At 47.0% G+C, this 22,435-nt stretch overlaps 1 protein-coding gene across 1 annotated transcript in view; it reads right to left on the bottom strand.

Annotated features, from left to right (window-relative positions):
• Positions 1-613: 613 nt before the first annotated feature.
• The window catches only part of dcn (decorin), a 73,256-nt gene continuing 51,434 nt past the window's right edge, over positions 614-22,435 (bottom strand). The window contains exons 4-8 of the mRNA XM_072484945.1: positions 15,445-15,658; positions 11,453-11,566; positions 6,287-6,380; positions 3,711-3,849; positions 614-1,423 (exon numbers count right to left, since the gene is read on the bottom strand). Of these exons, the coding sequence (XP_072341046.1) occupies positions 1,229-1,423; positions 3,711-3,849; positions 6,287-6,380; positions 11,453-11,566; positions 15,445-15,658 (756 nt within the window). The 3' untranslated portion in view covers positions 614-1,228. The remainder of the gene's footprint in view (positions 1,424-3,710; positions 3,850-6,286; positions 6,381-11,452; positions 11,567-15,444; positions 15,659-22,435) is intronic.

The raw sequence follows: 22,435 nt of genomic DNA, 5'->3' as shown, positions 1-22,435 counted from the left end.
TTCTGTCTCTTGGGGGGGTCACCTCTCAATCCACAAAGGGCAACCCCCGAAGATAGAACCCTAAACCCTTAATTTCCTTCCTTTCAAAACATTTATTTAAACTATCGGCTGCCCTCTCCTTAAACCCATATTATGGTGTAAGGAGCATATTATCAGGGTCAGGTGGCTTGGTAACAAGCCTAATTGGCCCTTGATTATCCAATTAAATATGACAGGCGAGCTACCAATTTTGGTGCCCGCTGACCCACTCCGAATTGGTCAAGCAATGATAAAATTCTTATCCTTGTTTCCATATCCCTCAATGGCCTCATCTCTCCCTATTCCTGTTCTTCTCCAGCCTCCCAATTATCTGTGCTCATCAAATTCTGGTCTTTCTGAGCCTTCCCAATTTTATCACTCTACCATTGATGATCCTCGGAGGGATTCTCCTATTCATGTGTTTGTCTGCAGCGGAAGGCGGATCGCCGTTCACTGGCGGCGGGATTCTTCACTCCTGCCACTGTTAATGGGATTTCCCATTTTGGAAAGCACCTCGGGATTTTTATCACATTAAAGAGGCTACACAAATACTAGTTGCTGTCATCAAAAAAAATGGATCCAAGGAAACCAGGACTGGAGCTTATGATATATTTTGTATAGTTCTCACATTAACCAGGTGAGCACCAACATGCTGTTTATAATACATACACTTTGCAAGAACGGGAGAGCCACATACTTCAATCAATCAATCAAACTGCCTCGTCCCCTTTCCCCACACACAAAGGCTTCCAACACAGATGGGACAAAACGCATTTCCAAGGAATTCTTGATGGATTTGGTGAGGGTTGTTGTCACTTAAAAACATAGACAAATGTGAGATTTAGCAATGAACCGCCCTTAGACGATGGACAACGATTGTGGTTGACGGATCATCATAGCGATGGATAATAAATTACTGGCTGGTGGGGGCTGGCGGGGGTGGAGGGTTCAGTTAGACCATGTAACGCACTTGTGCCCGCGGACGTTACAGAACAGGTGTACGGTTGGAAAACGAAGCTCGTGGATATGCTTGTTTCTATAATTATTCAGGAGTAATGAAGATAGTTTAGTCGAACTGTTTCTGTTTGGTCAGCTGCAGGGTTACGCCTTCCACCCGCTCTTGGGATGATTGTTTTTGTTTTGTTTTTAACTGTACGGGGGGATACTCAGCAGTGAATGTGACATTTCCATCTCACAGACTGGGAAGGTTTTACTTAAAGTTGCCAAGCTGGATGACTGCACGGTTCATGGCACAGCGGAAGGTGCTTGGCTGGATCTCCCAGTATGGGACAGGGTTGTTGAAGAGGCTTATCCCCGAGTACAGATTCTTCTTTGCATAGTAATCGAGTCCACAGAAGTCGTTAACACCCACGGCAGTGATGAGATTGTTATGGAGGTAAACCACCTGCAGGGAAATAGGAAAAATAGTGTCAGCAGAAAAAGCAATAATTAGTGAACAGAATGAAAGACGTGCATTTCCATTGCACCTTTCACCATCCCAAAGTGTTGTGTAGCCATGGTATTTCTAGGAGCATTTTAAGAGACCGCTCGTGACACCATTGGTCAACGGCCATTTGCGTGGGAAAACGGGCGGTGCAACATAGCAGCCTGTAGTGTTAACATCTCCTGAATAAAGCTCTTCATTTGCTTGAACATCTGAGGCCTGTAGACTTAATCTTAAAACTACCCCATAAAGGCTAGCGACGAGGCAGGCAAACAACGTTTGTCGGCACCCGAGAAAAATAAATAATTGAAACCGCCTCTACATGAAAACTGGGGGCAGGGGAGCCAAACAATAGTCGCAGACACTGGAAGAACCAAAATATCCGAAGCAAACAACTTTGGAAGGAAGCTCGCCACGTGCTCTGTCCAAAACAGAGAGATTCGACCAATTTTTTCAAGTTATATAAAAGTTCTAACTTTACTGAGCGTGGCAAGATGGGGGAGGAAACATTTAACCTCCCGAGACATCTAGTACACCCTGAAAAGCCAGGCATGAAAACCTACGATGAAATAGTGTAAATATTGCAGGGCTATAATTCACCAAAACCGTTACTCATCGCAGAAAGGTTTAGGTTCATAAGTGCAACCAAAAAGAAAATGAATCGATTGCACAATTTGTAATTACCCTGAGAAGACTGACTGACGACTACAAATTCGGGGATGTGTTAAATGATACCATCAGAGATAGATTAGTCTGTGGTTTAAGGAGTATTCAAGTATTAAGGAGTATTAAGTATTCAAAAGCGGTTGTTAACCAAAAGCAACCTGACCTTAAAGAAAGCTTTGGAAGTTGCTGTATTCATGGAACTGGCAGCCAAAGAAGTTTAACAGAGAGCTCGAGCACGAGAATTCACAAGATGTCAATCAAAACCTGACACAGACTCACACTTGCCATAAGTGTGCAAAAACAGGACACTCAGCAGCAGATTCTTGGTGCAAAGACATCATGTGCAGGAATTGTGGTAATATTCAAGTTCAGTTGTACCAAGCAAGTCTCCTTGAGTTCACAATTCTTGTTAATGGGAACAGTTTCTCCCTACCTACTCTGCCAGACCCCTCATGATATTGAACACCTCTATCAAATCTCCTTGTTACCTTCCCTTCTCACGAGGAGAATGCCTCCAGCTTCCCTACTCTCATCCGAAGTCACTCATCTCTGGAACCATTCTTGTAAATCTTTTCTGCCCCTTCTCTAAAGCTTTCGCATCCCCCCTAAAGTGCAGTGCCCAGAACAGGACACAATACTCCAGTCGAGAGACTGCGCTGCCCACTGAGTGACACCCAACATGAAGGAATAATCAGGAGCTTGAGGGTGAAGGTATTTCGAGACTGCACTTTGGGAATTTGAATTCATGTGAAGGAATCTGGAAATAATAACAGTTGGTGTCAGTAAAACAACCATGAATCTGATTATCGCAGTCCTTCCTTGGGAAGAAACCGCTGTTTTTACCCAGTTTGCTCGACATCTGGCTCCACAGCAATGAGTTTGATTCATAACTGCCCCAGAAATCGCTAAACAAACTAATCAGTTCAATCAGACGGGCAAGCAGATAGGAAAGTGGATTTAAATATCAGCTGTGAACATATTGGATGTGGGAGGGGGCTCGACGGGCCGCATTGTCTACTGCTCTTCCTGTTTCTTAGCTTAACTCATCGGAACTTGGGATGGGCATTAAAGGTCCTTCGGCAGCACCTTCCAAACCTGTGACCTCTACCACCTAGAAGGACAAGGGCAGCAGATGCATGGATACCCACCACTTGCAAGTTTTCCTCCAAGCAACACACCATCCTGACTGATCCTTCACTGTCGCTGGGTCAAAATCCTTGCCAGTGACACTCACACCCCATAAATCATATGTTAAAGACCCCAACTGCTGCCATTGATGCTCAGATCTCAAGAATTAATAAAATGAAAATGGCATTGCTGACTGTCAAAGCTTTTCATCGTGCACTCATCAGGACAGATACAAGAATGCTAAAGTTCAAAGGGAACAACCATTTATACAGGGTGCTGATTGGTTGGCAAGTTGCCATGAAGAATGCATCAAGAAACAACAAAGAAAATGGCCTTTTAATGTTCCTCCTAAGTATTATGTTCAGTCCAGCCAGTTACTACAAACAGATTAAACATAGGATCATTAATGCAAACAGGTCACAGTTTGGCATGTCTTTCACCTACACCTACATACCTGGATGTATCGATGGTCACCCAAGCCTGCGGGGACTTTTCTGAGTGCATTGTTGTCTATGTGAAGTTCTCTCAGGTATGGTACATGGTCCAATGTGCCATTGTCCACTGCGATGATCTCATTGAAACTCAAGCCAAGTCTGCAATGGTGGGAATGAATTAGAATGCTATTGTCCATGTGACATCAAAGTTGACAAGTTGAAAACTATCAGGCGATGTTCAGTAATAACAGGCGGGATTCTTTGGTTTTGACCGTGGTGGGATCCGTTGTGAGCCAGATCAGAGAATTTGGCGTTCCAGCCAAAACTACATTCACTTGCAGCGGCACCAGAAAACCCCGGCCAGGAATCAGGACGAAAGATTTTGGTCAATGCGAAATACTCAGTAGGTGAGGTAGCCCCTGTAAAGAGTTGGGGTGGGATTCTGTGATCCTGAGGCTAAATGTTAACGCCGTCGGAATCGCCGTCGCGGTTCACGACGGTGTCAATGCGGCCTCAGGATCAGCAATTCTGGCCCCTACAGGGGGCCAGCACGGCACTGGAGCGGTTCACACCACTCCAGCTGCTGATCCCGGCACGAACTGGACGCCGCGGGATCCGCGCATGCGCGGTGGCACCGGCGCCAACGCGCACATGCGCAGTGGCTTCCTTCAATGAGCCAGCCCCGTCGCAACATGGCACAGGACTACATGGGCCGGCGCATAGGAAAGGAGGCCCCCCCAGCCAAAGAGGCCGGCCCGCAGATCGGTGGGCCCCGATCGCGGGACAGGCAACGTTGGACATCCCACCCCCCCCCCCCCCACACCACAGGCCGCCTCCCCCGGCCCTTCCACGGCGAGTTATCGCCGGCCGAGAAGCGGTGGGCCGGCTGCGTAGAGCAGCCCCCGACCGACGCCGCGCCAACCACACCGCTCTGCGGAGAATGGCGTGTCGGCGACGGGGCGGCATGGCACGATTCGCAGGGATTCTCCGGCCCGGCCCCAGGCTGAGATAATCCCGCCCTTAATGTTTCAGGTTGGTATCAAACTTCGCGACCTTAAAAAAAAATCACCGACCTGAAACATTAACTCTTTACAGGTGCTACCTCACCTACTGAGTATTTCCCATTGCCCATATCTTTCATCCACAGAAGCTGCCTGACCTCTAATCAAACAATTAGAGGAGCGGCACGGTGGCACAGTGGTTAGTACTGCTGCCTCAGGGACCCACGTTCTCTCCCTGTCTGCCTGGGTTTCCTCCGGGTGCTTTGGTTTCCTCCCACAGTCCAAAGATGTGCAGGTTAGGTGAATTGGCCATGCTAAATTGCCCCTTAGTGTCCAAAGGTTAGGTGGGGTTCCTGTTTTTTAAAATAAATTTAGAGTACCCAATTATTTTTCTTTCCCAATTAAGGCGCAATTTAGTGTGGCCAATCCACCTATCTTGCACATCTTTTGGGGTTATATCCATGCCGACATGGGGAGAATGTGCAAACTCTACATGGACAGTGACCCGAGGCCAGGCTCGATCCCCAGTCCTCGGCGCTGTAAGGCAACAGTGCTAACCACTGCGCTGCCATGATGCCCGGGGTTACTGGGTTATGGAATAGGGTGGGGGTTTGGGTCTAGGTAGGGTGCTCAATCAGAGGGTTGGTGCGGACTCGATGGCTGAATGGCCTCGTTCTGCACTGGAGGGATTCTATAATATTCTATTCAATAATATGCAGACTGTATGGCATAGAATAGTTTATTCAGCCCACTGAATCCATCCTGAGTGCTTGTAGAGCAATCCAACCAGTCCATTTTGAATTATATAATGGGAAAGGGGTTGGAGGAGTTGGAGCAGAATAGAAGGTCAGGGGAAGATCAGAGTTAAGGAGTGATTGACAGAACAGTCATGGAAACAAGACAAAGGGAGTGTTCATCATCATAGAATTTACAGTGCTGAAGGAGGCCTTTCGGCCCATCGAGTCTGCACCGGCTCTTGGAAAGAGCACCCTACTTAAGTCCACACCTCCACCCTATCCCCATAACCCTGCAACCCCATCTAACCTAAGGGCAATTTATCATGGCCAATCCACCTAACCTGCACAACTTTGGACTGTGGGAGGAAACCGGAGCACCCGGAGGAAACCCACGCAGACACGGGGAGAACGTGCAGACTCCGCACAGACAGTGACCCAAGCTGGGATACGAACCTGGGACCCTGGCGCTGTGAAGTTATAGTGCTAACCACTATGCTACCACGCTTCCCAGAAATGCTGTTAATGGCAGCATTGCGGATTGCACCACATTGTCCATTTTCCCAGCGCTGTTAACATAATGAAATGCTCCAAGGTGCTTCACAGGAGAGTTATCAAACAAAATGTGACGCTGAGCCACAAAAAGGAGACATTAGGGCCAATGATCAAAAGATAGGTTTTACAGAGTGTCTAAAAGGAGGAGAGGGATCAGCAGGGGTCGCAAGCCAGGGTCTAAACAGGTGGAGGCACAGCCGCCAATGGCGGTGTGATTAAAATCAGCGATGCACAAGTGGCCATAATTGGAGTGCAAAGATCTGGGAGGGCTGATGGGACTGGAAGTGATTACAGAGCTTTGTTTACCTGGCCAAGTTGTGCAGACCCTTCAGCGAATCAGCTTTCATGTGAGAGATTTTGTTGCCATCAAGATGAATTTCAGACATAGTACTCGGGAGACCTAGTTTCGGAGTCGGGGGTGAAGGGAAAAGAAATGAGTCAAAAAGAGCCATGTGAGAGATACCATAAACCACTAGACTAAAGGCTTGTTCATAAACATTCTATCACCTTCAAAGATGGGGGTTCCATCTTTCTGTAACAAGGAGCCACACTTACTGCCAGAAACCCAACTCCAGTATTCATTGGAAAGCAGCCCACAATATCCCATGAAGCACTCCCTCCCTTCCTGGAATTGTTGGGATTGTCAAATCATCCCTCATACATTTAAGGAATATAATTATCATTCCATACAAACAAATTGCTGAAGAGGTTTTCCAGCAAGAAACATCAGTGGGTCTTTGGATCATACCAGGAGATTGCACAATGTTCCGAAGGGGGGGGGGGGGGGGCGGGTGCAGGAGTATAATAGTAACGTTACTGGACTAGCGATCCAGAGATGTGAGTTCAAATCCAACCACAGCTGTTGGAGGAATTTATATTCAATAAAATGCGGTGGAACTACTGATTGTCACAAAAAAAAATCTGGTTTACCAATGTTCTTCAGCAGATGCAATCTTCCACCTTTACCCTGTCTGGCCTACATGTGACTTCAGACCTATAGCAATATGGTTGCCTCTGAGATGATCTAGCAAGCCACACGGCTATAGGTAGCTCATGGATTACTCCTTTGAGAGCAGTTAGGGATGGTCAATAAATGCTGGCCCTGTGAATATTGCTCAAATCCCAAAAACAATACATCCGCAAATCAATTAGGAGAAAGGGATTTGCATTTTATAGCATCGTCCCTGATCTCAGGATTCTCAAAGTGCTTTATAGCCAATTAAGTATTTTTGCAATGTGGCCACCAACTATAATGTAGGTAAATGCATCAACCAACCTGCGCACAGCAAGCTCCCACAAACAAAAATGTGATTATCTGTTTTAGTGTTGTTGGATATGGGGACAATGTTGGCCCAGGACACAGGGGCAAACTCCCCTGCTCTTCAAAATAGTGCTAAGGGATTTTTTAAAATCTGCGTCCAAGGACATATGGGGCCTAGATTTAATTTTTCATCTGAATGATGGCACCTCCAACAGCGCAGCACTCCCTCATTACTGCTCTGGAGTGGTGGTCTGGATTATGTGGCCAAGTTTCTAAAGTGGCTCTTTAACGCACAATATTCTGATAGGGGATTAAGGCTTTACACTCTAACTTTTCATAAAATATATGTTGATAGCCTCATAGTCAAATTCTAACATTTAAAAACTGGACAAGGACTTTTAAACTGGTTGAAGCTATGTCTGTCTGTGACCCTCGAACGGAAGAAGCTACCATGGCAGTATTGCAGAAACTTGTACCTCATTATCTCTGAATTTTGGTCGCTGCAGCCCCCAAAGCGTCATTTGTGTCTATTCAAAGAGAACTATAGATGAGTCAGGCCTGGCCAACCAAAGCCTATTTGCCTACTAGGACAAAGGACCCTGCGACCTCCCTTTCAAGTCTTAATGTTTCAAACATTTAACAATCTCGGGGACCCAGACAACAGATACATACAGTTTGTCAAAGCCAGAGTGGAGAGGTGCATGTCATGCGCCGTGAATCTCACTCGTGCAACTAGTAACATTGCTTTGTGGCGTCTAGCATTTTACCATCGATAAACAGCATCACATAAAAGGGACTCTGCCCAGGTTGAATATCTGGCCGCATCTACACTGTTTCTCCTGGAATTTCTGACCCATCACCTACAAGGCTGATCCATCACTGTGTTCATATCACATTGTGCGAAGATAACGGCACTAGAAAAGTGAAATATACAGCATAGGTTTTCAATCTGCTGACCCCTGTGAATTAATACCTCATTGGACTTTGATTCTAGATACACATGAAACAATAATTATTTTTTCTATGGACTTTGCCCTGCAAATATTTCTTTTCTCAATCCCTATTTTACTTTATGAGGGCACAGGTGGCCGCATGGTGACGCCACTCCTGCGTTTTGAGTGTGCACAAATAAACTGACCTTTGAGTTTATCGTATCTCGAATTTGCTGTGGGGTGTTTAAAAGAAATTGGATCACCCCAAAACAATTGAGCAGTTAGATCTAGAGCTCAACTATGACTTTGAATCCAACCCCACACGCCCAGCCCAATTTCCATGGAATCCATAGAATCCCTACAGTGCAGAGAAGGCCATTTGGCCCATCAAGTCTGCATCGACTCTCTGAAGGGGCACTCCATTTCCCGCCCTATCCCCATAGCCCCACCTAACCTACACATCTTTGGAAACTAAGGGGCAACTTATCATGGCCAATCCACCTAATTTGAGCTAGAAATTCTCAGATTGCAGCAAGAATTTAAGAAGTGAGATAAACAGAGAGAAGGGAAGTACTGGAGAGGGGAAGAGAGAAAGAAAGAGAAAGAGAAAGGGGGAGAGAAGAATTCCGGCTTTGAAAATTAGAAATGGAGCTTGCAGCTCATAGTGAGAGAGAGAGCAGGCAGCTGGAAGGGCAATCCCCTATCTACCCAGTAGCACCCCATCTCTCTAACCTTGAACCAATCATTGAGGCCTGAAATATGTTAGCTTCATTCACAAATTCAAAGAGAGTGATGTGGAGTCATTTTTTGTCGAAAGTAGCAGGGCAATTAAATGACCATTGGATATCAGGACATTTTTAATTCAAAGGCAGTTGTCAGGGACAGATTAAGAGGTCTACTCCATGCTTCCCCCAGATGTGTTTATGAGTTATGAGCAGACTAAAGCTGCCATCCTAAATGCCTATGAGTTAGTCCAGGAGGTATGTCACCAGCAAATCCAGAACGCTCGTTAGAAATCCACACAAACCTAAATCGAGTTTGAATGGCTGAAGCAAATCACATTCGACTGATGGCTAAGATCCCTAAGAATCCCGCGTAGCTATGAGGGCTATGTGAGTTAGCACTGTTGCACGAATTCAAAAGTTGTCCACCCTCCAACATGTTGGTGCACTTGGAGGAGCAGAGAATCCTCACAGCTGGGGATGCCGCAGTCACAGCAGACTGCTACCATCTCACCGGAAACTCAGGCAGATCCTTTCCAAACCACGCTTAGGAGCATTGGAAAGGTAAGCAGGGTGATCTAGAGAAGAAAGATACCCCTAGCCAGAAAGGAAAACACAAAGGAGGCTGCAAGAAGCTCTCCTGCAGCCCGAAAGAGAAGGTATGGAGGCCGTGAGCTCCCATTGAAATAAAATTGACCATTCCAGAGATTGCCTGTTGATCTACTAGGTGTAGTGCCTCAAAAACATTCCCCGAAGTGTGGTGCAGCAGAGCCTCTCGCTATTGAGACTTCTCTTTGGAGGGCATGGCACGGCATGTTTGAGCTGGACAAACCCCCAGAGAATATCCAGAGTTTTGTCCTTTTGAGAACAGTGTCCCTCTCCCCATCCCAAAATGCGCAAGTCCATCGCACTGCTCCAGGACACAGGGGCCACCCAGTACTTTGTGTTGGAGGGAAACTTAAACCCTCCCCACAACATCGTACCCTCACCCCCAGCGTCCTCCCTGAAGGCTAGAACACTGATCCGTGGAAAGGGAGGAGGATCTGTGTTTGCAACCCTCCACAGGGCCCACCTAGAGTGTGACCTTGTTTCGGGTCCAGTCATGGGAGGTATTGTCCCTGAACTACCAGAAGCAGGAATCGATTTCCTCTTTGGGAATGATTTGGCTGACAGCAGGATGCTAGCTAGTGAAAGAAAAGAGACCAACGCCAACCAGCAGAAAGCTGCAGGCCAGCTGAAAGCTGTGGAAGATCCAGAGACCCAAAAGGGTGATAAAGAACCTGTAAAGATTGAGCGAGGCCGATGCCAAACCAACAAAGTTAGAAGAAGTCCTGGTGGGGCCAACACAATATCCCCGAATGAAATGGGCGGCATGGTGGCTCAGTGGTTAGCACTGCTGCCTCACAGCACCAGGGACCTTGGTTCAAATCTGGCCTTGGGTGACTGTCTGTGAGGAGTTTGCATGTTCTCCCCGCGTCTGCGTGGGTTTCCTTCGGGTGCTCCAGTTTCCTCCCACAGTCGAAAGATATTCAGGTAGGGTGGGGTTACAGCGGTAGGGTGGAGGAAGTGGGCTTCAGTGGGGTGCTCGTTCAGAGGGTCGGTGCAGACTCGATGGGCTGAATGGCCTCCTTCTGCACTGTAGTGATTCTATGAAACAGGGACAAAGTAGGGAAAGAGATAGTGAGGGAGTTGTCTGACGTAAGTGAAGAAAGGAACCCCAAATAAATTTGTTACAAGAAGGAAATGCTGCTATTTAAGGATTAGATCTCTTGGTTAAACCCTGCAGCTGGCTGGCGGTCAGATCATGAAACATGAATTAAGAAAGATGTTGTACATTGATTTAGTAACCAAGGGAGGCAGTGCTGTAGTGGTATTATTACTGGACTCATATTCCAGAGGCAAATGGATCAGAATACATATTTGTTATCTATCCACTAATACCGGCAGAGGTAATCTTATTTACTATTAGTTATCTTCATTAAGTGACAGAATTTCACAACGGTAAACAAAATCATGGTCACCCGGCAACAAAGGAGACCTGTCGGCCCACCACGTCCAGGCCAGTTCATTAAAGAACCTATTTTTAGTGCGACTTCCCTGTTCTTTCCCCCTTTTCCTACAAATGTTTCCTTAAAAAGGAGTCTGTCCAAATTATTTTTGAAAGTTACTGTTGAATCTACTTGTACCTATCAGATCACAATCCGCTGCGTAAAAAAATTCTCATCTTCTCCCTCGGTGGCTCTTTCGCCAATTATCTTCAGTCTCTGTCCCTAGTTTCTCCTTATTTACTCTATTGAAGCCCCACGCCATTTTGATCACCTCTATTGAATATCCCGCTCACCTTCTCTGCTTGACAGGGAAACAAACCCAGTTTTGCCGGTGGTCATGACTTAATAAGTGTGTTGACAAATTGATAAGAAGTTAATAGATAACAGACACATTTATGAAGTACTGCACCACAAGCTCAGTGCGGCTCTGGCAAGACTCACAGACCCCCGTTGTGCTCAGGGCTCCTTTGCCAAGGTGAATTTCTCCAATTGCTTCATTTGCTCATTACCTTTAGGTACGGCTGTGAGGACTGCGTCTGATAGTCGGATGAAAGAAAGCTTTTTCAGTCCGTTAAAAGCACCACTCTCAATACCCGAATTTTTCAGGGGGTTGCTGCCCATTTCTGTTGGGGGTTGGAGGTGAAAGAATTGAAAAGAAAAGTTAGAATCACCGTATTTTTTAGCACCTCGCTGGGTGCAGCTCCAACAACACTTAGGAAGCTCAACACCATCCAGGACAAAGCAGCCTGCTTGAGTAACCCACCATTCACCCCCTTCAATTTTCACTCTCTCCACCAGCCACACAGTGTGTACCATGTACAAGATGCATGGAGCAACTCACCAGGCCTTTTTCAAGAGCACCTTCCAAACCCTCGACCACCTAAAAGGTCAAGATCAGCAGGATCACCAGCACTTGCAAGTTCTCCCCCTCCTAGTCAAACACCACCCTGACTTGGAAATATATCGCCGTTCCTTCACTGTCGTTGAACTGCCCCTTGAACAGCACTGTGGGTGTACCAACACCACATGGGCGGCAGTGATTCAAGAACGCTCACCACCACCTTCTGAAGGGAAATTAGGGATGGACAATAAATGCTGGCCTGATTCCCGCATCACATGAATGAATACATTTTAAAAAGGAGACCATTCCAATGATTGTGGCTGTGTGGATTATTTTGAAACAACCACCTAACTAATCCCACTCTTCTCTTTCCCCACAGCCTTCAAAGTTTATTTTTTTCTGGGAAATATCCAATACCCCTTTGAAATTCACTATTAAATCTGTTTTCAGGCAATGTAATCCAGTAATACAATATAGTTGAAATATCGGCGGGATTCTCCCGTACACGGCGGGGCGGGGGGTCCTGGCGGGAAGGAGTGGTGTGAACCACTCCGGTGTCGGGCCGCCTCAAAGGTGCGGAATCCTCCGCACCTTCAGGGGCTTGGCCCATCCCGGAGTGGTTGGCGCCCCACCGGCCAGCGTGGAAGGCCTTTGGCGCCGCGCCAGCAGGGGCCGAAGGGACTCCGTTGCTGGCTGCTGACGTCATCCCCGCGCATGCGCGGGGGGGGGGTTCACCTACGCGTCGGCCATCGCGGAGGCTTACACAGCAGGCGTGTAAGTGCCCCCACGGCACAGGCTCACTGGCGGATCGGTGGGCCCCGATCACGGGCCAGGCCACTGTGGTGGCACTCCCTTGGGGCCAGATCGCCCCCCCTGAGGACCCTGGAGCCCGCCCGTGCCGCCAAGTCCCGCCGGTAAGGGACCAACTCCAATTTACGCCGGCGAGACCTGCATAGAACGGGCGAGACTTCGGCTAATCGTGGGCCGGGGGGGGGGCCTGCCGACCGACGGCCGCGATTCCCGCCCCCGCCAAATCTCCGGCGCCGGAGAATTCGGCAGACGGCGGGGGCGGGATTCACACCGCTCCCCGTCGATTCTCCGACCCGGCGGGGGTTGGAGAATCCCGCCCCGTTTTAATGTTTAATATAAAAAAGGATGTCCAAATGTGGGGTTTTTTGCATTAACCAACATGAATGACACAGTGAATCACAGAGTCGTAGAAAGCTCAATTCACTGATGTCGTGGGAATGAGGGAAAAGGAGGCGGACATTCAGCCTCTTCAGACTGTTCCACAATTTAATTAGCTCAAGGCTGATTTATGTCTTAATTCTGTCCATCCATCTTTATTCTGTACCCGCCTTGCCTGACAAAAACAACGGTTTTGAAATTTCCAATTGACCTCCATCCTGAACAGCATTTTTGTAGGAGTGAGACCTGGGGACCCGTGTTCGAATCCCGCCACTGTGAAATTTGAATTCAATTTTAAAAATCTGGAATTTAAAGTCTAACGATGGCCATGAAACCATTGCCAATTGTCGTGGAAAAAACCCATTTGGTTCACAAATGTCCTTTCGGGAATGAAATCTGCCATCCTTACCTGGTCCTCAGCAGACCCACAGCAATCTGGTTGACTCCTGACTGCCCCCTCAAGGGCAATTAGGGATGTGCAATAAATTCTGACCCAGCGACACCCACATCCCATGAATTAATTTTTTTTTAAAATCAGGATACAGGGTGATATATATCATCAACAGCCACTGTATAAAGCAGTGCTTAACTGTGAATACAATAAAACTATGGGGTGGCACAGTGCTTAGCACTATTGCCTCACAGCTGCAGGGTCCCGGGTTCAATTCCGGAATCGCGTGACTGTCTGTGTGGAGTTTCCACTTTCTCCCTGTGTCTGTGTGGGTTTCCTCCAGGTGGACATTTTTGGATGTCCTCCCTCCAGCCAGGCTGGGTTCAAGCAGGACAATGAGAAAATCTGTGGTTATATTTCCCTGGCTTTAACCCTGAACTCCCAGTGTTCACCTCCCACTTTGGGCTTGGTCCTTATTGTATCCAGCCCTCCGTCCCTTCACAATCAAGGCCAGTAGAGCAGTACTCTGCCTTCATTAGATTTACCTTTGTACAGTGGTGGTGTCAGAGGCCTGGAACATGACATGGCATGGAGCAAGAGTGTGAAACCATTAAAAAAAACATGAAATGGTTTATTTCTTCAGGAGGAAATATATTAGCACTACAGACCTGAAAGCAACAACAGTAACTAATCTTTGGGGAAACTCTATAAGCTTCAGAGAAGTTGAGCTTTGTGACAGATTGTCCCAGGGATGATTATCAGTGCGGTCCATTAGTATATTTTAGGTGGCATGATGGCACAGTGGTTAGCACTACTACCTCATGGCACCAAGGACCTGGGTTCAATTCCGGCCATGGGTGACTGTGCGGAGTTTGCACATTCTCCCCGTGTCTGAGTGGGTTTCCTCCAGGTGCTCCAGTTTCCTCCCATAGTCTAAAGCTGTGCAGGTTAGGTGGATTGGCCATGCTAAATTGCCCCTTATTGTCCAGGGATGTGCAGGTTAGGTGGATTGGTTATTCTAAATTGCCCCTTCGTGTCTAAAGATTGTGAGGCAATTGTGCGGGGTTATGGGTGTAGGCCAGGGGAGAGGGCCTGGGTACCATGCTCTTTCGGAGAGTCAGTGCAGACCCGATGGGCCAAATGGCCTCCTTCTGCACTATAGGATTCTATGTATTCAGACTACAATAGAATTGGAAAGCAATTGACTTCACGACAATGCTTCCAAACTACAATACCCCTAGTTCCAATGAGATCATTTTAACTTGAGTTCCCAATGTGGAGCCTTACTTTTGTGAGGGCCACGAAGAATCCAGCACAAGTTGTAAGGATACAAAGAAATAACATTTATTTACAATAACATATATTTACAACAGCAGCAGCAACTTCGCTTGCTGCTCCCTCCTTCCTGCTGGTTCCAAATTCCCAGCTTTATTTACACAGGGAGTCTGCTAATGATTTCTCTGCATCCGGGAAGCTCATACTCCCACAGGATTGTGGGATTGTCATTAGTCCCCAGCCAAAGCAGGCAGGTTATAACACTTACCCACTGTGAATGTTCATTGGGAATTCTGACGTGGTTTATCCTATGATTTCCCATCCACAGATATGAAGAATTAAAAGTAGGAAGGGTTTGTCAGAATTCCTGATCTGCCCAGATGGGTGAGAATGATAATAATCTTTATTTGTGTCACAAGTAGGCTTACATTAACACTGCAAAGAAGTTGCTGTGAAAATCCTCAAGTTGCCACTTTCCGGCGCCTGTTCGGGTACACTGAGGGAGAATTCAGAATGTCCAATTCACCTAACACGCACGTCTTTCGGGACTTGTGGGAGGAAATCGGAGTACCCTGAGGAAACCCACGCAGATACGGGAAGGACATGCTGACTCCACACAGTCAGTGACCAAAGCCGGGAATTACAAAGGAAGCACAAAACTTGTAAAATTAACCCTACGCATCCCCCAACCTTTTAACGCTAGCTAAAGAGAATACATTCAGTGCCAATGAAAGGAGTGTGAAATTTGCCATATTTAGCTTGGCATCGTGTCTGATCTCAATGAACATGGTGTCAGTGAGTTATACCTAAGGCGTACACCTGCGACAGATTGTCAAACACGTTCTTCTTCACTTTGGTGATTTCATTCTCGTGGATGCGAAGCTCATGGAGGGAAGGAGGCATGTTTGCCGGGATTTCCTTCAGCAGATTCTTGGACATGTAAAGTTTCTGCAACTTCACCAGGGGTACGAAGGCTTTGGGATGAACTGTGCCAATTTTGTTGTTGACCAGGATCAATGCCTAGAAAAGAAAGGAAAGCTGCCAAAAATCATTGTAAACACCACAAAACGCAAAATACTGCAGGTGCTGGGAATCTGAAAAAGAGACAGAAAATACTCAGCAAGGTGAGGCGGCACCAGAGGAGAGAGAGAAGCAGAACTAATGTTACAGGTTGATGACCTTCATGGGCCTGCTCAGAAGAAAGGTCATCACCCTGAAATGTTAACTTTGTTTGTCACTCAATGTATCATTTCAGCTGGCTTGTACATAATTTATACAAAAATAGCACCACCACCTTCTAGATGAGTGTCCACTAAATTATAACCATGCTGTGCTACTCATATTTTTCTAAATTGGGTTCATAGCTCAAGGGGATGCATATTAACTTATTTAGTTAGGTTGCACTTGACTAAACACTGTGCACAGCCATGGTCTCGATGCTACATAAAGGACACAGAGGCACCAGAGAAGGTGCAAAATAAGACTTTCACAGACCACAACTGAGATGTCTCAGGCAAGGCTGAACATGCTGGTGCCATTTTTTCTACATAAAAGGAGCGACCTACAAGACATCCAAAACTAGGGGCCATAAATACTAGATAGTAACTAATAAACCTGATAGAGAATAAATTTATTTACCCAGAGAGTGGTTAGAATGAGAAACCTCCTACCTCATGGAGTAGTTGAGGTGAGTTGGAGGAGTTAAGCTTGGATGAAATAGTTACGGATTAGTTGGAATAGTTAAGTGTTGTGGCTCGAGACATATACTGGAGGATTCCAGTAGTAAACAGAGAGGTTTATTGATGAAAGGCAAAGTCAGTTAAAGTAACAGGCACAGAACACTGTACAACAAGTCTTAACATTTCAGCTCATTGGGCCACACTGCCTGGAGTCCTGCACCCAAGGCCTCGCGCAAACTCCCCATTTGCAGGAGTTCACACCCTCCCGTGCGATTGGCCCTGAGCTGGTCATGTGGTACCTGGAGCCTGCCCCCTTAAAGGATCCACGCTAACACAGCCCTCCTCCCCCCTTAAGTCCCTTATTACAACTCCCCCAAAAACTGTGTACAGAAGTTACAAATGTAAACAGGGACAACAGGGGAAAGAGAGTCCATCAAAACATCAATCGGTCCGGAGACCTCCGGATCCTGCCGGACTTCTGCAGCCCTGCCACAAGCTCGACACCTTTTTGGGAGATCGAGTGGTCAACAGTTGATGCTACCTTGGGAGGCACCACTGCAACAATAGGCGAACTGACCTCACTGGCCTCAACTGGTGCAGCTCGTTGAACAGAAACAAACAGCACAGCACAGGAACAGGCCCTGCGGCCCTCCAAGCCTGTGCCGACCATGCTGCCCGTCTAAACTAAAATCTTCTACACTTCCTGGGTCCGTATCCCTCTATTCCCATCCTATTCATGCATTTGTGAAGGTGCCCCTTAAATGTCACTATCGGCCCTGCTTCCACCACCTCCTCCGGTAGCGAGTTCCAGGCACCCACTACCCTCTGTGTAAAAAACTTGCCTCGTACATCTCCTCTAAACCTTGCCCCTCACACCTTAAACCTATGCCCCCAAGTAATTGACCCCTCTACCCTGGGAAAAAGTCTCTGACTATCCACTCTGTCTATGCCCCTCATAATTTTGTAGTCCTTTAACTCTGTCCATCAAGGGGAGTCCCTGGCTCCCTTTGATGGGCAGAGTTAAAGGACTATTCACAGTGTTCCCTTGACTTGTCGACTCCAAGTTGGGGGTCACCAACCCACAACTCCTTAAGGGGTCTGTCTGATGGACTTCCCATTCACATTGACAACATAAAACACCGGCCCTGACTGGATCACAACCCATCCGTGTAACGAAGGTGAACCTGAGGCAGAATTATGGACCAAATCCCAAATCACCCAGCTGGAATGGCCTGTCTACCCTCTGCTCTGACCGCTCACTCTTTAGGGAGGCCTGGCATGACTCCACCCTCCATGCCAAATTTGGAAACACAAAATCCAATTGAGTTTTCAATTGTTGGCCCGTGAGCTGGTGTGATCCCCATGGTTGAGTGCGAGGTTGAGTTGTACAACTAACAAAATTAGCCAACCTCTGGCGAAGGGATTTATCAGATTGCTTTTTAATTACATTCTTGAAAGTTTGGACGGCCGTCTCAGCCAGACCATTCAACACTGGGTGGTAGGGGGCTGTCCTCATGTGTCATTGGCTTGCACAAAAACCTGGAAATCATTGTTGGTGGAGAGGGTGCGATTGTCCGAAACAATTGACTCAGGAAGCCCATGAATGGCAAACACTCGGCACAAGGCATCTCATGGCTGCTCAGGTAGTGGTCGCCATCTCTTGAACTGATAGCCACTTAGAGTGGGCACCCATCAACACAAAAAACACCTTGCTCATAAACGGGCCCACATAATCAACGGGACCATGGTCCACAGGCGATCTGGCCATTCCCAAGGGTGAAGGGTGGCGGAAGGCAGCAAAGATTTCTGCATTCGGCAAGGGTGGCATTGTTGTATTAGTTCTTCAATGGCTTTATCTATGACTGGCCTCCAGACACAACTCTGCACCAACATCTCCATCTGCTCTGGGTGGGCACTATGTAGCTCTTGACGGAGGGGCCCCCTAGCCTGAGGCAGATTGACCACCTGTGATCCCCACAGAATCTCTCCGACTTCAGATGTCAACTCATCCTGAGAAGTAAAGTTTGGCCTCAGCTGTTCGGACTTCTCGCAATGACAGGCAGACTGTATCATTCATTTTTACTTTGAAAGAATAGGGTCTCTTTGAGTCCAGTTGTGTATCTGTCCACGGACATTGGCAAAGTGCACAGGAAGTTTAAAGCTAGGCTGATCTCCTGGGGTATAGGTGGTGGTGATGGAATGCTCTTGGGTAGAGGCAGGTGGCTTAATGCATCCGCATTAGCGATTTGCATCCCTGGCCAGTGCTGAAAAGCATAGTTTTAGGCCACCAACAACAAGGCCCAAAGCTGTATCCTCACTGAGGCTATGGGCAGTTTGCACCTTATAATCCCTTAAAAAGCACAGTAATGGCTTGTGGCCAGTCATAATGTCAAACTGTCGACCGTACACATACCGGTGGAATTTCTTCACACTGAATATAACCGCTAAGCCCTCCTTCTTGATCCCTGCTTCAGAAAGCGTCCTTGAGGCAAAGGCGATAGGGTATTCCGAACCAGCTACCATTTTGTGGGATAAAACGGCCCCTATACTATAAGGGGATGCATCACATGTCAGCATGATTGGTTTCCCGGGTCAACGTGCCACGAGAGGTTTGATGACTGTAATGCTCGCTTCACAACTTGGAAGGCTTCCTCTTGAGGCTCCCTCCATTGCCACCGCTAATTCTTCCATGATAACTAGTGTAATGGTGCCAATGTTGTGGCTGTTCCTCCATTCAGATGAACATACGAAATAGGAGCATGTGTAGCCATTCAGCCCCTCGAGCCTGCTCCGCCATTCAATAAGGGGCAGCACGGTAGCATTGTGGATAGCACAATTGCTTCACAGCTCCAGGGTCCCAGGTTCGATTCCGGCTTGGGTCACTGTCTGTGCGGAGTCTGCTCATCCTCCCCGTGTGTGCGTGGGTTTCCTCCGGGTGCTCCGGTTTCCTCCCACAGTCCAAAGAAGTGCAGGTTAGGTGGATTGGCCATGCTAAATTGCCCTTAGTGTCCAAAATTGCATTGGGTGGGGTTGCTGGGTTATGGGGATAGGGTGGAGGTGTGGACCTTGGGTAGGTTGCTCTTTCCAAGAGCCGGTGCAGACTCGATGGGCCGAATGGCTTCCTTCTGCACTGTAAATTCTATGAAAGTTTCTATGAAAAAAGATCATGGCTGATCTGACTGTGTTTTGAATTTCACATTCCCATCTACTTCCGGTTACCTTTGATTCCCTGGCCTTACTCCTGCCTTAAAAATATTCAATGGCATCCTCCCCACTGCCTTCCGAGGTACAGAGTTCCAAAGTCTACCAATCCTCTGAGAGAAAAGAATTGTCCTCATTTCTGTCCAGAAGGGTGACCCCTAATTTTAAAACAGTGCCCCCTAGTTCTGGACTCACCCACAAGAGGAAACATCCTTTCCACATCCACCTTGTCAATACCGTTTAGGATCTTATATCCTTCCATCCCTCACTCTTGTAAACTCCAGTGTAAACAAGCCCAGTCTGTCTAACCTTTCCTCATAAGGCAACACGCTCATTCCAGATATCAATCCAGTAAACCTCCTCTGAACCACCTCGAACACATTTCCATCCTTCCTTCAATATGGAGACTAAAACTGCACACAGATATGCCTTGCCTCCAACAAGTTAACAGCTGCTATTCTGTTTTCTCCACATGTGTTGGCACGCCCATGAAGTGGAGAATGTCTGATTGGACTTGGAGTGTTTCTTAGCTGCAGAGGCTAATGTTCCATCATTGCTGAATGGGAACAGTAGCAGAAACAGATTATGAAACCGAGGGGAAGCTGGACAATTAGACAAAGCTGCTCTCAATCTATTCTTAATTTCCTACACTTCAAAATCTGCATACCTTCTATTGAAAATCTTTTGAAAGCAGTGGCATTACTTGTTATGCAACCACCTTGCCTCCTTTAGAGAACCTCTGTTATTCCATGATCTATCTAAGCAAAGGTTTACTAGGTTGCTTTCTGGGATGAATGGGGTTTGCCTCAGATGGAAAGGTTGAGTGGGTTAAGGGTATGTACTCATTGCAGTTTAGAAGAATGAGAAGTGATCCAATTGAAATGTATAAGATTCTGGGGGGGGCACAGCATTAAAGTCAGGGGTTTCCAATTTAAAATGGAAAATGTCTTCTCTCAGAGGGGCATTCATCTTTGGAAATCCCTTCCTCAGAGAGCAGTGGAGGTAGGGTCATTGAATAAATTCAAGGCTGAGTTAGACAGATTTCTGATCAGCAAGAGGGAGCCAAGAGTTTTGGAGCAGGCAGTGAAGTGGAGTTAAGGCCACAATCAGATCAGCCATGATGGTATTCAAATGCTGAGCAGGCTCAATAGGCCAAATAGCCAACTCCTGCTCTGACTTTTTAATGCACTTACTTTAAGCCAGAAGGTCAAGTACATGGTCGAGTTAACAAAATCGTAGGGTACTGTGGGACTGTCGTCTCTTAGCTGAGGCCCTCTCTGCCATCTGTAAAGAGTACAACCCATGGTAATATTCAAAAAAGATCAGGGGAGTTCTGGCTGACATTTCTCCCTCAGACATTCATCAGTTGATTATGGACAACAGTCACTTCTAGACTAATTATTATGCACGATTGTTTGCGATATATGTGGCACACTGACTACTCTCCTCAGACAGAATTGATCCTTCAGCCTCTGAGTGTGCTGAGTGTTCTTGGCACCATTCGTGACCGAACACGACCGAGCAAACCATTCCCAGGCCTTTTCTGATCCTAGTTTTCTCAACATCCTACAAGGTGCTTTGGGTTAAAATGTTCTCCGATTGTCCCTCCCTTTCTCTGGGGTTACACCTCGCCTGTGCTCAACATGGCCCTGCAGCTGCGGTGAAGAGCTCATTCTATGGGCAAATATAAAAGGATTATATGGGGGCAACATTTTTCTCCACTTGCTATTTGCACTGAAATCATTTGTGTAAACAAATAGAACAAGTTTACGATTCACTATGAAATCTGCCTCTGGCTCCCAAAATGTGCGGTTATAAAAAAGGAACGGCTTGTAAATAGAACATTGACATAAAGGAATTCTGGATCATTCTTTATGTAGTTTTGTCCTTAATGAAGTTAAACCTCTAATTCAAACAAGGCTTGGATTAATGCAACAGAGTAAAATACAGACTAGTGGCTTTCTGCCCAATACCTATAAACAGTTGTTTTGAACTTTGCTGGTATAATCTTTATGAAGCCACAGAGGAAACCAGTTAGTGCAGCCCCATCTGAACTTTATTACAGGCACCTTGGTGCTGAGGGAAGTTGTTGCTTTCAGACCGTGTTCTGCCGGAGGTTAGGTTCAATGCTTCCCATGGCTTTTATTCTGTTGGAGCTCATTTGCCTTAAAAATAAAGACATGTATTTATAATAACGCCTTTTATGAGATGTCTCAAAGCGCTTCACAGCTGTTGAAGCACTTTTGTGGGCAACCCCTGCTACAAAATAGGAAACACAGCAGCCAATTTGCACACAGCAAGTTCCCAGAATGTAATGAGGTTGATTACAGGATAAGCTTGGGCCACAACACTGGGGATAACTCCCCGCTCTTCTTTAAATTAGCACAATGGGATCTTTCATTTCTACCTGATGGTGGGGGAGTCCAGAACTAGGGCACACAGTCTGAGGATACCGCGTAAACTATCTAGGACTGGAAGAGGAAACATTTCTTCACCCAGGGAGTGGTGAGCCTGTAAAATTCTCTGCCACAAAAAGCAGTTGAGGCCACACGATTTAATGGCAACTGCGCACAAAAAGAAACTCGCCGTGGCGCAGAGTGGCCAATAAATGCTGGTAGAACCCGCTCCCGGGATCTACCCCGCTCGCAATGCCTCGCAAGCTCTAATGTGATCGCACGAGACGTTGCGATGTGAATCCTGCCGATTCTGAGCGGGACCACGTTTTAGCAAATCTGTATATTAAAGCGAGGCAACTAGTCTCACTTTGATGAGCAGATTCCTAAGTTACCCGACGCATTGGGATCTATCTCCTTTGCCTCGAGACCTCTGGCAAGCGCTGTTCAGTACTGGTATCCAGAAACGAGGATGAGACAGAACAGCGCTTGTGAGGGTCTCCCAGGGGTTTGGGTGGGCTGAA

Source organism: Scyliorhinus torazame, chromosome 19, assembly GCF_047496885.1.
Source record: "Scyliorhinus torazame isolate Kashiwa2021f chromosome 19, sScyTor2.1, whole genome shotgun sequence".
NCBI classification, from domain to species: Eukaryota; Metazoa; Chordata; class Chondrichthyes; order Carcharhiniformes; family Scyliorhinidae; genus Scyliorhinus; species Scyliorhinus torazame.
This window is presented reverse-complemented; position numbering and strand designations above follow the sequence as displayed.